At 37.9% G+C, this 17811-nt stretch overlaps 1 protein-coding gene across 4 annotated transcripts in view; it reads left to right on the top strand.

The window, feature by feature from the left end:
• Window positions 1–17811, top strand: part of DNAH6 (dynein axonemal heavy chain 6) — a 257763-nt gene that overhangs the window by 206040 nt on the left and 33912 nt on the right. For all 4 annotated transcript variants that reach the window (XM_070573711.1, XM_070573712.1, XM_070573714.1 and 1 more), the window contains exons 64-65: window positions 6529–6719; window positions 14687–14847. In XM_070573711.1, coding sequence (XP_070429812.1) covers window positions 6529–6719; window positions 14687–14847 — 352 coding nt within the window. The remainder of the gene's footprint in view (window positions 1–6528; window positions 6720–14686; window positions 14848–17811) is intronic.

Here is a 17811-nt window from a genome sequence, read left to right as displayed (position 1 = left end):
GTATTTTCACAGAGTTGTGAAATTTTAAAACTTTGCATTACCCAGAAAACAAACTCCACACCCAGAGCAATACCTCCCAATGCTCCAGCGCCAGCCCCTGGCAACCACTAATGTACTTTCTGTCTCTATGGATTTGCCTATTCTGGTCATTTCATATAAACGGAACACTCAATATGTGGTCTTTTGTGTGTCTTCTTTCATTTAGCATAATGATTTCAAGGTTCATCCATGTTGTATCAAGTATCAGTATTTCATTCCTTTTTATGGCTGAATAATATTATATTGTTATGGATATACCACATTTTATTTATCTATCCGTGAGTTGATAGGCATTTGGGTTGTTTCTACTTTTTTGGATCTTATGAATGATGCTGCTATAAACATTTGTGTATGATATTTGTGTGGACATATGTCTTCATTTCTCATTGGTATATATCTAGGAGTGAAATTGCTGGGTCATATAGTAACTCTATGTTTAACCATTTAAGAAACTAACCATTTCACACTCCCACCAGCAGTGCACTTGAGAAGAATGTATATTCTGCTGTTGTTGGATAGCATGTTCTGTGTATGACTATTAGGTCCATTTGGTCTAAAGTATAGTTCAAGCCCAGTTTCCTTATTGATTTTCTGTCTAGATGACCTATGCATTGTTGAAAATGCAGTATTGAAGTCCCCTATTATTGTATCACTTTTAGTATTTGCTTAATATATTTAGGAGCGCGGATGTTGGGTCATATATATTTATAATTACTATATCCTCTTGATGAATTGATCCCTTTATCATTACATAATGAGCTTCTTTGTCTCTTGTTACAATTTTTTTACTTAAAGTCTATTTTGTCTGATACAAGTATAGTTACTGCTGCTGTCTTTTGGTTTCCCATTTGCATGGAATATCTTTTTCCACCCCTTCACTTTGAGCCTATGTGTGTCCTTAAAGCTGAAGAGCATTTCTTATAGGCAGCATATAATTGGGTCTTATTTTTTTAATTCATTCAGCCATTCTCTGCCCTTTGATTGGAGAATTTAATCTATTTACATTTAAAGTAATTATTGTTAGGTGAGGAATTGCCAATGTCATCTTAATAATTGTTTTCCAGTTATTTTGTAGTTCCCTTGTTCCTTTCTTCCTCTCTTGCCATGTTTCTTTGTGAAGTGATGATTTTCTCTAGTGATTTTCTTTGATCTCCTTACTTTTATCTTTTGTTTATTTACTGTAGGTTTTTTGCTTTATGGTTACCATGAGGCTTACATAAAACATCTTATAGATATAACATCCTATTTAAACTGATAGCAACTTAATTTTGACCACATACAAAAACTTTACCCTTCCCACACACACACATTTTATTTTTTGGATGCCACATTATACTTCTTTTTATATTGTGTATCCTTTGACAAATTATTTTAGCCATCATTGTTTTTAATACTTTATCCTTTAACCCTTTACTAGAATTAGGTGATTAACACAACACCATAATTAAAGATTAGAGTATTCTGAAGTTGACTATATACTTACCTTTACCAATGTTTTTTATATTTTTATGGTTTCACGTTACTAATTAGCATTCCTTCATTTCAGCTTGCAGAACTCCTTTCAGCATTTCTTGTAAGGCAGGTCTAGTGGTGACGTACTCCCTCAGCTTTTATTCATTTGGGAAAGTATCTCTCCTACTTTTCTGAAGGAAAACTTTGCTGGATAAAGTATTCTTGGTTGGCAGTTTTTTTCTTTCAGTGCTTTGAACATATCATCCCACTCTCTCAGCCTGCAAGGTTTCTGCTAAGAAATCTACCGACAGCCTTATGTTCCCTTGTACGTGAGGGGTTTTCTCCTCTCTTGCTACTTTTAAAATCTTCTCTTTGTCTTTGATCTTAAACAGTCTTATTATAACATGTCTTGGAAAAGATCATTTTGGATTGAAATTTTAGGGGAACCTATAAGCTTCATGAACTCAGATGTCTAAATCTCACCCCAGATTTGGGAGGTGCTCAGCCATTGTTTCTTTAAATAAACTTTCTACCCACTTCTCCTTCTCTTCTTCTGGGACTCGAATAATGCATAAATTGTTTCTGTTAATGGCATCCTATAGTTCACACAGACTTTCTTCACTCTTTTTTCTCTGTTCTCCTATGACTTGGATAATTTTAAAGGACATGTCTTCTACTTCATAGATACTTCTGCTTGATTCAGTCTGCTGTTTATACTCTCTATCGCATTTTTCACTGCATTCATTGTATTCTTCAGCTCCAGAATTTCTGTTTGGTTCTTTTTTGTGATTTTTATCTCTATTAAACTTCTCATTTTGTGCAGGTATTTTTTTCCTGATTTCACTGAATTGTGTTTCCGTGTTTTCTTATAGCGAGTAAAGTGAAACTGTTCCTCTTCACCTCCCCAGTGTGTCCAATTTGGGATTTTTTTTTTCCCTAATGGTGTGCTGGACCTTCTCTGCTGGACTCCCAGACTTTCACAAAGGCACTCTCATCCATGAGTGATTGTCAAAATCAGCGCTTTTTAGGGGAAAGATTGTAGAAAACGCCCCTACCACCATTTTGATCTCAAGAGTTTTTAAGTCACTATTTGGATCAGCTGGAAGAATACACAGAAAAATTAAATAAATCATGGAAGACTAAGACTGAACTTGAGGAAGGAAATTTACCTTGATGGATTTTTGCTGATAATACTCCTACAAAATGTACAACTGTTATTACTAAGTTTGAAGGACTGTAGTTCCCAAAACAAGTTTAATGACCTATCCCTATCCATTAACCTTCTGCAAGGAAAAGAACACCTTATTATTCCAGCCAACATTCTCTTGATTTCTTCTTTAGGGCTCAAGAACTTGAATATGCATGAAGATGGATAGTGGTGATAGTTACACAACATTGTGAATGTATTTAATACCACTGAACTATACACTTAGAAATAGTTAAGATGGTAAATTTTATGTTATATGTATTTTGCCACAAAAGAAAAAAAAAGAACTTGAGTGTGATGGAGAGAAGTGTAAGCACATGTGTTCTATAATTAAAACAATTTGCCACCCACCCAGGGTCTTTATTCTTCATCTAATACACTATAGCTTAAATAAGGTTTGGTCACTAATGAAGGACGAGCAGGGGTCATTATTCCCAAATATTTAAGCTTTTCATCTCATTACAATGAAAGCACAAAACCAGCCCTTCTTCTGGGCAGGGAATTCCTAAGCACAGAGAGCCTCTCAACAGTGAATCTGTGCACTATCAGCCCATCAATACCTTCAAAAAAGTATTCACAGGAATTCAGGAATTCCCTATGGGAATGCCCAATGAATTCTGATAGGAAGGATGAACTAAAAACTGCTCTGAGGGACTCAGCCAAAGACTGTGAGAAGGATCAAGCAGCAGACGAAGAAAACCATTCTAAGCAAAACATAATGGAATCACATATTTCAGAACTGGGAAACTCAATTTATAAAGAGGAAAATGAGAGGAGCTCCTAGCAAAGGACTTGCTGATAAAGAGGGAGGAGACTCCACATTCCTTGGTCCTGCAACCCAGACATGGGATTTGCAGAGAGTGATCTTCAAGAAATACCTGACTCTCTAATCATAGAGATATGAGAAATCTGAAGCATTTCCACAGCAAATTCTTGCCATTATTGCCATAAAGATCTTGATGAGAATAAAACAGAAAAATTCCTGAAGGGTCACAAAGAGAAGTTGATCAGTTCCAGCCATGTGATATGGAAAGAACATGAGGAGCAAGCAAGTCAGTGGATACTATCCAGGAACCTACAGGAGCATGGTATAGACAGCACGTAGAAAAAGACCCCCAGATAACTAGAGTTAAGACTGCTACAGGATAACAAGACATTCTAGGATGGAATGGGATCTGATAAAGACTCTGAAAGTGAGGATATTTTAGATACAGAGTATACAGAAGCTGGAGCTGAGGAACTGATAAGAAATGCCAAGGAGGAAATCTTCCATACTCCTATCAGCTCAGCAGTGTTGTCAGTCGTAAAGGACCACTCTCTGTTCAGGCCATTACATCAGTGATGGGTTCAACATCAAGAAGAAAGCCTGATTCACTTATACTGACTAGAATAACTAGAATCCAAGAAGCCTCTGTGCTGAGTGAATGAGATAGGAGTTGTTACATTATCTTTTATATGGATGTGATCATTAATGCACTATTGGAAACAGCAGAGAACTCCTAGCCACTTAGTATGAAAGTGAGGAGGATCATTTAGCACTGGCAGTGAGGCACACAGCCCTGGGCTGGCATGCGTATATACTCACTTCTATGGTACAGCCTCTTCCTCCACCTAAGAATTGTGCACATTACACATTACAAGAGAGACAAATAGCACTAGGCCAAATCAAAAGACAGGAGCTACCTGCTAATTCACAGAAAACTTTGGCTCTATTAGCTTTAACTGATACATCTCCTTTCTGTATTCTATGTACTTAACCATGTTCTTGATATATGTCTTTCTGGGTGTATACGAGGTAGCCTAGAGCCTAACTAAGGGTGTGTTTTATGAAAATTTCTTTTCTGCATATTTGAAATGGTTCATAAAGAAAAGCAGTTCATACATATGAGAAATTGCACATGTAACCAATAGCTTATGACCTTTCATTAATAAAGCCACTGGAAACATAGCTCTCTATATAATATTAATGGCAATTTGTCCTGTTTATAAGAGAAATATTTCTCCAACCTTCTTTTTTTTTGGTGAGGAAGATTGGCCCTGAGCTAACACACCTGTTGCCAGTCTTCCTCTTTTTGCATAAGGAAGAGTGGCCCTGAGTTAACATCTTTGCCCATCTTCCTCTATTTTGTATGTGAGTTGCCACCACAGCATGGCTTGATGAGTGGTGTAGGTGCATGCCAGGGATCCAAACCCACAAACCTAGGCCACTGAAGCAGAGTGCACCAAATTTAACCAGTACACCACTGGGCTGGCCCCTCTCCAACTTTTTAATTCAAAAACATTTCACAAGTGTGTTAGCACTTTTATATGTATGTAACAGCCCCAAGAAATAAATTATTGGTGCTTTGAATGTTGTCAGTCATTGTAAACTCTATGAGCACTTTTTGTCAAAGTAAAAAGCAAATAAATAGCTCACATCATCAAAAATATTTTAAATAAAAGTAAAAAGAAATTGATGCTAGAATTATACTTAGTCACAGTGACACAGCTAGAACTAAGCTCCAACTCCCTTGGCCCTGTTGCAGGGCTGTCCTTTCTGGACCATGCCACCTTTAATAGTTAGCACCATAATATATCCTCACGTATGTGGGCAAGCATGTGAACAACCTTTCCCAGATTGGCCACAAAAGGGTGCAGTCCAAGGCCATGGCCCTGAACCAGGTGGAGATGCCCCCTCCCCCAACAACACCAACAACAAAAACTTGGGGAGGCTCATTTGGACAGCATGATGTCAACATCTAATGGAGGGCTAACGTTAAAGCAGGGCTGCTGCTTACAGTTGCGCAGGATGTGCACTGTGCCATTCACATTGTAGATATTGTAGGTTAGGTTTGTATATTTATCACGACAGCTTTCTGGCACAAGTACCTTGAAGAAGGAACACCTTTTTCTATCTCACGCAAAGGCTCCATAAAGGCTAGAGAGGAACAAGGTCTGCAAGCACAGGACTAGGATAAGTAGGCTAGGGTGGGATCCGTGCAGGAAACACATTGGTGTAGGAAAGGGCCAGGCAGGGCTATAATCATTAAGGCTGAGGCTGCTTCCCAAGAAAGGTCAGAAGAGACTGATGAGTAAATGAGAGGTGAAGATTGGAGACAGTATATGGAGTCAATTCTTCTGAGAAGTTGGCTTGACTGCTGGGAAGATGGTGGCATAGGAGGACTCTGAACTCACCTCCTCCCACAGACACGACTAATTTACAACTACCTGTGGAACAATCACCTCTGAGAGAGAATGGAAACTGGATTAAAAAAAAAAAAACCACAAGGAACAACACTGACTAAGGTGAAAGAGGCAGAAATACCTTTCTGCTGAGAGGAAAAAACACATTCTAGCCATAACGCCTCACAGCCGGGAGCAATCTTGAGAAGCTGGCTTCTCAAGAGGAGCAAAGGAATGCAATAGTAGCTGGGAGGGGAACTAGTTGTATGATGGTCAGAAGATCGAGGAGAGAGGGAGAGATGGATAATGCAGAAAGAGACAATGGAAGGACTGAAAATAAAGTCCATGAGAATGCGAGAGGGATGGGTCAGAAGGAGGCAAGGATGGGGAAACAACAGGTTTATAGACGGATGGAATGATGAGGGACTTTCTTCTCATCCCATAGTTCATCTTGCTCAGTGAAGTCATGAGAACCATGGCTGTGAGCAGTTATGTCATATACAAATCCACCAAGTTGTCCTATAGGAAGAAATATGCCTAATCAAGAGCCAGTGAGTGCAGGACAGGGCAGCGCCCTCTGAGAAGATGCAGGGGAGAATAAGGGAAAATTATGAGGGGGCTTAATCCAACATATTACTTTTTTTAATGTTTTTCTTTTCAACTTTCAGGTCGTGTTTGCTCTTACAGACTTTGTGATAGAAAATCTTGGAAAAAGCTTTATAGAGACACCACCTGTGGACCTGCCTACTCTGTATCAAGACATGTCATACAACACTCCCCTGGTGTTTATCTTAAGCACAGGCTCCGATCCTATGGGCGCGTTCCAGAGGTTTGCCCGCGACAGCGGGTACTCCGAACGGTGAGGGCACATTGTGCACTTTAAATAATTCATATGATCATCTCCTTGTTAAAATTTGCCCTTTTTCTTTCCTCTGTGGAGCGTGAATTCCTAAATTCAGGTACCCTTACTAAATAAATGAAGATACATTAATATTTAGCCATGTATGTTCTTAAAATGGGATCAAAAATCATAAAAGCAGATGTAAACTTCAGTTGAGCAAAGGGAAGACTTTTTTAAATGTTAAAGTATAATAATCTAGTGGAATAGTAATTAAAACATTTATTTAAGACATTATTTTAATGTAACAGTAAAAGGATTGTGGTTTATTCCCTAGGCAAATGTGCAAAAAATTCTTTAGCTCTCCATGTTGTATTATTAATCTCATCTTTCTCATGAGCCTCTGCTCTGCTGGGTGACAGGGGCCAGGGGGGAGTTTAAACTTGCACGTTTGCATTGTTATATTTTCTTCTCATTGAAAGGTCTACAGCATAGGCTGGTTTAGTTTCTTTCTCATAAAAACTCAGTCTTCCTGACTTCTCCTTCTTCCCCTAATCCTCCCCAAGATGGTGTCCAGATGGGTAGGAAAGTGCACAAGACCACAGGGCGGCAGGAGAGAGGAGGGGTTTCATATCTACAAGGTCATCTCCAGCCCCGACAGGCCCCTGCATGGAGTGGCTGGTCTGGCCTGTTTCCTGGACTGGGGGTTACAAGATGATGGACCCCATATGTTCATTTGGAGATTGTAGTCTATATTAGTCCGACTTCTCCAGAGAAACAGAAGCAATAGGAGATTATATATATATATATATATATATATATATATATATATATATATATATATGGTGTGTATATAGTATAATATCCTATATATAAGAAATTGGCTTACATGATTATGGAGGCTGAGAAGTTCCAAAATCTGCAGTCGGCAAGCTGGAAACCCAGGAGAGCCGATGTGCAGTCCCAGTCCAAGTCTCCAGGCTTCAAAACCAGGAGAACTTATGGTATAAGTTTCAGTCTGAAAGCGAGCAGGCTCAAGGCCCACCAAGAGCCAATGTTTCAGTCTGAAATCAAAGGCAGAAAAGATCGGTGTCCCAGCTCAAGCAGTCAGGCAGGACAAGCTCCCTCCTACTCAGCCTTTTGTTCTATTCAAGTCTTCAACTGATCATGGCCCATCCACATGAAGGCGAGCAATCTACCTGGTCTACCCATTCAAATGTTAATCTCATCCGGAAATACCCCCACACACTCACCCAGAATAATGTTCAGCCAAATGTCAGGGCACCATGTGACCCAGTCAAGTTGACACATAAAATTAGCCATCAAACGGCCCTACACATTTGCCTTTGGTTCTAAAATCCTAACAAAGAATTAGTATATACAACTTTTAAGAGCTCCTGTGAATTAAAAAGAAAAAGAAAACAATCCAAAGGGAATAAAGACAAAAAACATGAACAGGAAATTCTCAGAAAAGGAAACCTAAATGCCTGATAAGCATATGAAAAGATGTCCAACCTCAGTAGTAATTAGCAAACAACAAATTAAAACCATAAGGAAATAGATATCATTTCATACTCATCCAACTGGCAAGATGGTGGCAAAGATACAGAGCTATGGAAACATTCAAATTGCAAGTGGGGGTGAAAAGTTGGTTAAAATCACTTTGAAGAGCGGTTGGCAGTATACTAAAGCTGAAGATGGCAGCCCCTGTATCCCAGCAATTCACTACTGGACCAGCGTCCTAGAACAACATCAGGCTCACGTGTGCAAGGAGCATGTTCAAAAACACTTGCAGAAAAGTTGTTTGTAATAACAAAAAAAAACTGGAAACAACCAAAATGTCCATCTAGAAAAATGATTATATAAATTGTGGTATAGTCACAAAACTGAATACAATACACTACAGCCTTGAAAGTGAATAAACTAGAACTATGTACATCAATACGGATGAATCACACAAACTGACATCAAGTAAAAAAATTAAGTTGCAGAAAAACTACATAATATTGGAGAAGTATGAGAAACTGTGTAAAATTTTTAAACATATATATTATAAATTGTTCAGGAATTCATATTTTTGCAATAACACTGTAAAGAAAGGTAGGAAAATTATACCAAATCCAGGATAGCAGTGACCTTGGGAAGCGAAGGTTGGGTAATGAGAGAGACCTGAACTGGGAGGGGCAGGCCGCAGGCTCAGATCATGTAGCTAACGTATTATTTCTTAAAGCTGCATTGTGGGTATGTGGATACCCATCATATTAACGTTATGACTTTTGTATATCTTAAATATTTCATAGTAATTATTAAAGATAAAAGAATTCAAAATAACAATCAGAAAATGGGGAAGTATGTTAATAGGTAGTTAATGTGTCCTAAATTCTTATTGTATTCAGGAGGAAAAAGCAAGTACAGAATAACTCTGTATTGCCTTAGGAAAAGTTTTGGTTGAATGGATATTTGAAATTTTAAGAGAAAAGACTATAATAATGTATAATCTATAGCTTCCAAACCAGCAGAGGGATAATAGAATATGTAGTGCAATATTCTAATTCAACATTAGATAGGAAAGAAGAAGAAAAATAAAGAAATTCAAAGATAAAACACAGTAAACCAAAAAGTCAAACCAAAGAGTAGAAATTAATCCAAATACCTAAATAATTGTAAATATCTCACTTGTGAAAAAATAAAGATGATCAAATTGGATTTTTTTTTCTTTTGCTGAGGAGGATTCTCCTTGAGCTAACATCCATGCCAACTTGCTCTATTTTTTAGTATGCGGGCCACCAGCACAGCATGGCTGCTAAAAGAGCAGTGTAGGGCCATACCCAGGAATTGAACCCAGGCCACTGAAGTAGAGTATACTGAATTAACCACTAGGCCACCAAGGCTGGCCCTCAAATTGGATTTTGTTTGTTTGTTTGTTTTTAAAGATTGGCACCTGAGCTAACAACTGTTGCCAATCTTCTTTTTTTTTTCCTGCTTTTTATCCCCAAATCCCCCCAGTACATAGTTGTATATTTTAGTTGTGGGTCCTTCTAGTTGTGGCATGTGGGACGCAGCCTCAACATGGCCTGATGAGCAGTGCCATGTCCATGCCCAGGATCTGAACCAGAGAAACCCTGGGCCGCCAAATCAGAGCACGCAAACTTAAGCACTCGGCCACAGGGCCAGCCCCGTCTCAAATTGGATTTTAAAAACAACATTCAGCTATATGCTACTTAGAAAATGCATATACAATACAAAAACAGCACAAGAAGTTACAAAAAAAGAGATGCAAACGATATTAGAAAGTATGCAGGGGCCGGCCCACTGGCACAGCGGTTAAGTTCACAAGTTCTGCTTTGGCAGCCCAGGGTTCACTGGTTTGGATCCTGGGTACGGACATGGCACTGGTTGTCAAGCCATGCTGTGGTAGGTGTCCCACATATAAAGTAGAGGAAGATGAGCAAGGATGTTAGCTCAGAGCCAGTCTTCCTCAGCAAAAAGAGGAGGTTTGACAGCAGATGTTAGCTTAGGATGAATCTTCCTCAAAAAAAAAAAAGTAAGCAAATAGTAACCCCATAAAAAGCTGTTAACAGTTCCAATGCATATCACAAAACAGAGTTTGAGGAAAAAAAATATATTACAGGTGAATAGAGAAACTATATGATATACAGAAAAACCCACAAACAAGAAACACCAATTATAAAATTGTACACAACCAACAAAGCTTGAAATACATAAAGCAAAAACTGGAGAAATTGATACACAGAGAAATTGATAAATCAATATTAATGTGGAAATTTTCAACACATCTCTAATAGAAACTATTATGAATCCCAGAAAAGTTGCAAAATTGGTAAGCATATAAAATATTCACACAATGAAGTTAATAGTGAAATTAACAACTTTGATCTTTACACTCAACAAACAGGAAAAATGTAAGATTTTCAAGTACACATGGAACATTTATAAGAATTAACCATGTGCTAATAAAGGCACATATTTCAAAAAGAAGAAAAACTTATTCTCTGACCACAGTAAATCTTAGGAATCAATCTTAAAAGTTAATTTTTTTAATATTTGGAAAACAAAAAAAATGCCCTTCTGAACAACTTGTCTGTTAAAGGGAAATCATAATAGAAATTTTCCAATAAGTGGAAGTAGATGAGGAAAAAAAAATTACATATCAAAAACCAGTGGGATGCAGTAACCAGGCACTTAGCAATAAATGTTTGCATATTCAAGGACTTCTGGTTCCAGAAATATCAGACTAAGAACTCAGACTAAGAACAACTAGAAACTCTAGACATTTGAAGAATGAATAAAGTAGTGGAGAATATGCAAGAGAAGAAGAGGGCCAGCCCGGTGGTGCAGTGGTTAAGTTTGCACGCTCCACTTCAGTGGCCCAGGGTTCACTGGTTCAGATCCTGGGCACGGACCTACACACCGCTTATCAAGTGGGATGCTGTGGTAGCATCCCACATACAAAAAATAGAGGAAGATTGGCACAGATGTTAGCTCAGGGCCAATCTTCCTCAGCAAAAAGAGGAGGATTGGCGGTGGATATTAGCTCAGGGCTAATCTGCCTTGGAAATAAAAAAAAAAGGGAGAGAAGAACACCAGAACACTGCGCCTTGCACTCAGGGAGAGGCCTCAGAGGAGGAAGCAGAGAGACTGAGAGGATGAGCAGAACTTTTGATTGATTAAAGGGACAAAACTGGAGCCCAGAGCCAACTGAACAGTGGAGGAAGCTGTTAAACCCCTCTTACTTTGGGCTGCCACTCTAAAGAGATTCATCAAAAGGCATAAGACTAGTAAGAAACATAAATGTTTAAAAAACAAGAAAACCAATACACAGTAGGAACAGAGAACACGGTATCCTCATAATGGACACATGAGATTGATTTTAAAATAACAACATTAAAATATTCATAGAAATGAAAGATTGAGAAAACTGGCAGAGGAGTGGAATTATTTAAAAATAAAATTCTAGCATTGAAGCATATAACTGAAATTAAGAATTCAATACATCAATTTCATACGTGAAAAGTATGCAGAGACTAAACAAGAGAAAAGACAGACAAGAGAGTAAGAGCCAGAGAGAGTAACAAGATCTTATAAGGTGTAATTTGAGTCTCAGAGAAGAGAGCGCAGAGTAATATTTCAATAAACAATGGCTGAGAATTTCCCAAAACTGACAAAAGACTTCAATCCACAGATTAAACAAACCTTACAAAATACCAAGCATACTAAACCCAAAAAATTCTGCCTAGACCCATTACAGTAAATTGCAGAAAAAACAAAGACAAAGAGAATATTAAAAACAGATTACCTTCAAAGATACAAGTATGCTGCTGACTGATTTCTCCGCAGAAACAATGAAAGCCAGAAGATGCATATTCAAAGTACTGAAGACAAATTACTGTCTACGTAGAATTTTACTCCTGTCAAAATTCTTTTAAAAATGAAACTGAGATTAAGCCATTTTCAGACAAAGAAAAAATTGAAATGGAAATTTAAAAATATATGAAGCAGAATAATGGTGAAAATGTAACATATCAAAACTTGTGAGATGCACCTAAAGCCAGGATTAGAGGGAAATGCATAGGCTTAAATGCATCTATTAGACACAAGGCAATCTAAAATTGAATGATTAAACTCTACGAGACGGGAAAAATAATAAGCTAAGAGCAGAAATTAATGACATAGAAAATATACATTCAGTAGACAAGATTCAAAAGACCAGAAGTGGGTTTTTTGAACAGTTTAATAAAACATGAATCCCTGTTGAAACTGCTGAGACAGATGCAAACACTTGTGTCATGAACGAATAAGCGACCATCACTACAGCTCAGCAGACAGTAGAATGCTCATGGCATATATTTTTTTTAAACTTTGCTAATGAATTTGAAAATTTTAATGAAATATAAAAATTCCTCAAAAAACACAACTTAAAAATATTGGTAAGGATAATTAGAATATCTAAATAGTCCAATAATTTTTAAATTAAATTCATTATTAAAAAACCTTCCCACAATCCTGGGTTTACTCCAGGAATGCCAAGATGGTTAAAATATTGAAAATAAATTAATGTAATTCACCACATTAAAAGAATAAGCAAGAAAAATCCTTTAAATAAGGAAGAAAACTATTATTTCAATAGATAGAGAAAAAGTATTTGTTAAAACTCAACATGCAATCATGGGGGAAAAAATCCTAGTAAACTAAGAATCTGGAAATCATTTCTTAGAAAGAGAAAACCAGAATAGGACATTCTTTTACTCTGATAAAGGTATCTTAAAATTTTAAAAATGGATTTATCAAGGTTACTGGACATACAAACAGATTGTATTAATGCATACTAGCAACAGGAACTCTCATTCATTGCTGGTGGGAATGCAAAATGGTACAGGGACTTTGGAAAATAGTTTGGTGTTTTCTTACAAAACTAAACGTACTCTTACCTTACCATACAATCCAGCAATCACACTCCTTGTAACTTACTAAGGAGTTGAAAACTTATGTCCTACAAAAAAGTGCACACGAATGTTTATAGAAGCTTTATTCATAATTGCCAAATTGCAACCAAGATGTCCTTCAGTCCAAAGTGTGACATATCCAAACAATGGAATATTCTTCAGCACTAAAAAGAAATGAGCTATCAGGCCATGAAAAGACATGGATAAACCTTAAATGTCTATTACTAAGTGAAAGAAGGCAATATGAAAAGGCTACATACTGTATGATTCCAATTATTTGATATTCTGGAAAAGGCAAGACTATAGAGAGAGTAAAAAGATAACAAAGGGTTTATATCCAATATAAAGAACTGTTAGAAAGAAATGAGGAAAGAACGGGTGACCCAATAGAAAGAAAAAAAGGGAGGGAGGAGAGATATAAAAGGAAATAGCCAAATGGCCAGTAAATAAACCTATGAAAAGGGGACACAATTTAAAACCTCAGTGAGATGCCATTATACATCCACCAGGTGTTAGCAAGGGTACTGAAAAACAAGTACTCTCATCTACTACTGGGAGAAGTGAGGAATGGTGGCATCACTTTGGAAAACAGTTCGATTTTATAAAAAAATTACACATTGTCAAATAGCAGTTCCATTCCTTGGAAGATACACAACAAAATGGAGTGCACGTGTATACCAAAAGATATGTGTGAGAATTGTATGTAATAGCCAAGAACTGGAAATAAGCCAAATGTCCTTCAAGAGCAGAATGGATTAATAAATTGCAGCATAATCATACTGCAGAATATTATACAGCAATGAAAATGAATGAACTACAGTGACACATGATTATATGAATTAATCTAAAGAAAATGTTGATTGAAACAGACAAAATACAAAAAATATATATACTATATGATTCCATTTATATAAAATTCATAAACAAGCAAAATTAATCTATGGTGTTAGAATTCAAAATAGTTGTTGCCTTTGAGAATGAGAAAGGACACTGATTGGGAGGATGCTGGTAATGTTCTTTTTTTTGTCTGGTGTGGTGGTACATGTGTACATTCACTTTGGGAGGATCCATTAAGCCATACATTAATGATTTGTGTACTTTTATATATATATATATATATATATATATAGGATTTCAATTTTTTGAAAGTTTTTAAAAGCTGATCTACAGTGTTGGAGTCAGCATAATGGGTACCTTTAGGAAGGAGGAAGGGAAAATGATTGGAGTGGAAAAGGGCACAGGAGAGATGTCTCTAGGGCGTTAGCAAAGTTCTCTTCTCAACCACAGGTGTTCATTTGTGATAATTCACAGAGCTGTATATTTTTTGTACTTTTCTGTATGTATGTTATAGTAAAAATGTCCTTATAAACAAAAAAATAAGAAAAAAATATTTGCACTTCTATCAGAATGAGGATTTGAAATGTGTACAGAATCTAGGCAAGAGTCTACTATCTTTAAATTTCTAAATAATTGCATTGCTTAAAAATAACATAAAACAGCATTTTTTGTTGTTATTCAATTCAGCGTGCAATCAATTTCACTGGGGCAAGGACAAGGACCCATTGCTGAAAAAATGATCAAAGATGCAATGAAATCAGGAAACTGGGTATTTCTGCAAAACTGTCATCTTGCTGTTTCTTGGATGTTGGCAATGGAAGAGCTAATTAAAACCTTCACAGATCCAAGTATGTTGAACACATAGCATTTGCATAATAACAACATTTTTATGTGGCCTTTCTTGTTGAATCCAATCCTTACAATAATTCTTTATTGCAGACATTGTGTTTCCCTATATTAAAGAGGAGAAACGTGAGACCTAGAGAGGTTTAGTTAAGTTATACAACCCAGATTCGAAAACAGGTCTTCAGACTGCAAGTTGAGGGTGTGATCCACTGGGTCATTTCTATTTCCTGTTGCCTTCTATGGGAGCCATTTGAATTCAAACTAGATTACACATAGGCATGATAAAAAGACATCAAAAAAGGGACTTAGGACAAAGAAAGCAAATTAAATATTTCACTGTAGAATGAGAGAAGTTAAGGAACAAAGTCCAATTTACCATCAATTCCCTAGAGTAGTGTTTTACCACTTTTTATCCTCTGTAACCCACATGACAACCAACCTTCACATGTGCCTCACAGCCACACATACTCCAGGAGTGTGCCCAGCATTATTCAAAGTTGCTACCACTAACTAATGGGTGTAGAGAGAGAAGTGGAGTTAGAATCGACTCATTTTTAAATGTTAGTATAAAACGAATTGAAACCTTAGGAACTGTATTATTGGTAATAAACAGCCTGGGCCCCACTTCACCACTCTGCCAGGAGGCCACTGGGGAGAACCATCAACCTAGGACATCCAGAGCCCTTTCTCTGGGATCTTCCTTTGTGCCCTGACCACGGAAAGCTTTCTGGGCAGGTGAGAGCTATGCAGCTTGTCTTGCAAGTGACTTTATTTACTGCTGCCTATTAAGGTGAAGAGCTGCTCTTTTACAGAGTGGCCAGCTGACATTGGTTACCAAGCCAAAGCCTGGGCTTACAGCCTTCGCCTAAAAACCCCTCACTTGCTGGTCACCCCCACGTTCCCCTCACCCACACACACGCCCCTGCCTTCTGCCGGCTGCTTCCAACAAGGATAAAGAGTCATTAGCATCTACAATCCAGAATCTCCACCCTTTCCGCTCTTTCACAGTGCAAACAAGAAACAGCCTGCTTCTGGCTGGGCCTGTGACTTATTCCATTTAAATAATTAAAGAAAAATGACAAGAAAGTCTTCACTACTGTCCAGGCGTCCCTGATAATTAGGATTATAATTTTTTTTTTAACTGCTAAAGAAGGCTCTAAAAAGCAATTTGCTGCAGTGGTACTACATGAGACTTCAGAATATGGAGACGTCGTTCAGCTTCACAATGACCACGACAAGAGAATTTGTCATGTTACGGAACCCAGTTCATTTTTGCCAGTCGCCCAAAAAACCAATCACCAAAACGATGAGATTGCAGCAGAGAGAGGGTTTGAGTCACAAGGCAGCCAAGTGAGGAAAGGAGAGAACGAGTCTCAAATCTGCTTCCCTGAAAATGGGGACTCAGGGACATTTATGGGGTAGGGGGCAAGGTGGTCTGCAGTATGGAGAGAGATGATTGGAGGTGAGGAGAGGTGAGGTAATTGGTGATCTGCACAAGCATAGTCAGACTTCACGCCTCTTCATAGGACACATGTTCACAAAATGGCAGCGTTAGCATGATGAAGAGTTTTTAGCCTCTTGATGTCAAAAGGTCACTTATCGGGCATCTGCTCAGGCCCAGTTGATAGGTTGGTGTTCTCAACCAGCATGAACTGTACAAAGGGGTTCTGATTCCTGAAAAGCAGTCATTACCATGGTGACCCAGGCTCCAGGGAGACCCTTATCTATAGGAACGTAGTGGGAGTCAGATAGCATATTGCCTAAACAGCACAGTTAAGAATGCGTGGGTTAAACAGCTAAAAGCTATAATCACTAACTGCAAAAAAGAAAAACACCTAATCATCAATGGCTGTTTGCTGGTTTCAGCCAATTCTCCAAGGAGGCTGGATGGGCTGTGGAAGGCAGGTGAAGTCACTGGTGGATTTTAAGTGCTTGTGGCTCACTAAAGCTTCTGGCCCTTGTTTCGATCATTTATTAACTTAACCATTTGAGTTTTGATATTTAACTTGAACCAGTATAAAATACATTCAGGTAATAAGCTGAAAGAAGAAAGTGAATGAAAAAAAAGAAAGGAAAGAAGCAGCAAAAACTCTCCACTCGAAATTCTAAGACCCGAGTAGAGTTCTGCCCCCACCACTTCCTGACTGTGCATATTTCATCTCCTCGCTGGGCCTGTTTCCCCAGCTATAAAAATGACTGCATAGCATCACTGCTAGAAGTCTCATACTAAGCTGATTTCTAAGACTCCATTCCAGCTCTAAATTTCTATGATGTCTGTGAAGGTTAAGATTGTTGATGCTTTTGCAATTATAAGATGAAAAGTATGAAAAAAAATGCTTCTCTAAACCTGGCCTTTTTCATTCTTTAGTTTTTTGTTTTTTGTTTTTTTTTTTTTTTAAGATTTTATTTTTTCCTTTTTCTCCCCAAAGCCCCCCGGTACATAGTTGTGTATTCTTCCTTGTGGGTTCTTCTAGTTGTGGCATGTGGGACGCTGCCTCAGCGTGGTCTGATGAGCAGTGCCATGTCCGCGCCCAGGATTCGAACTAACGAAACACTGGGCCGCCTGCAGCGGAGCGCGCGAACTTAACCACTCGGCCACGGGGCCAGCCCCACATTCTTTAGTTTTTTGATTAGTGAAATCATTAGCCCTGAGACTTTGGTTGACGTTTGACTTCTGTACCTAATAGTTTTTACCATGCAGCAATTTTAGTGTTGCTCTAGAATTGTACTAGAACTTTTAACTTGGGCTTTTTAATGTAGCCCGTAAATTTAGATTAATAAACCAAGAAGCATAAATTCAGCATAAGTTCAGCTTTAATTCAGTCATTCATTCAACAAATATTTGAGAACCTACCTTGTACCATGCACTGTTCTAGATGCTTAGGGTATCTCGGTGAACAAAAGAACCATAGATATCTACTCACATAGAGCTTACATTCTAGTGAGGGAGACAGACAATAAATAAC

The sequence above is a fragment of the Equus przewalskii genome, chromosome 14 (assembly GCF_037783145.1).
Source record: "Equus przewalskii isolate Varuska chromosome 14, EquPr2, whole genome shotgun sequence".
Lineage (NCBI taxonomy): Eukaryota > Metazoa > Chordata > Mammalia > Perissodactyla > Equidae > Equus > Equus przewalskii.
Note: the sequence above shows the minus strand (reverse complement) of the source record. Positions and strands in the feature narration are given on the sequence as shown.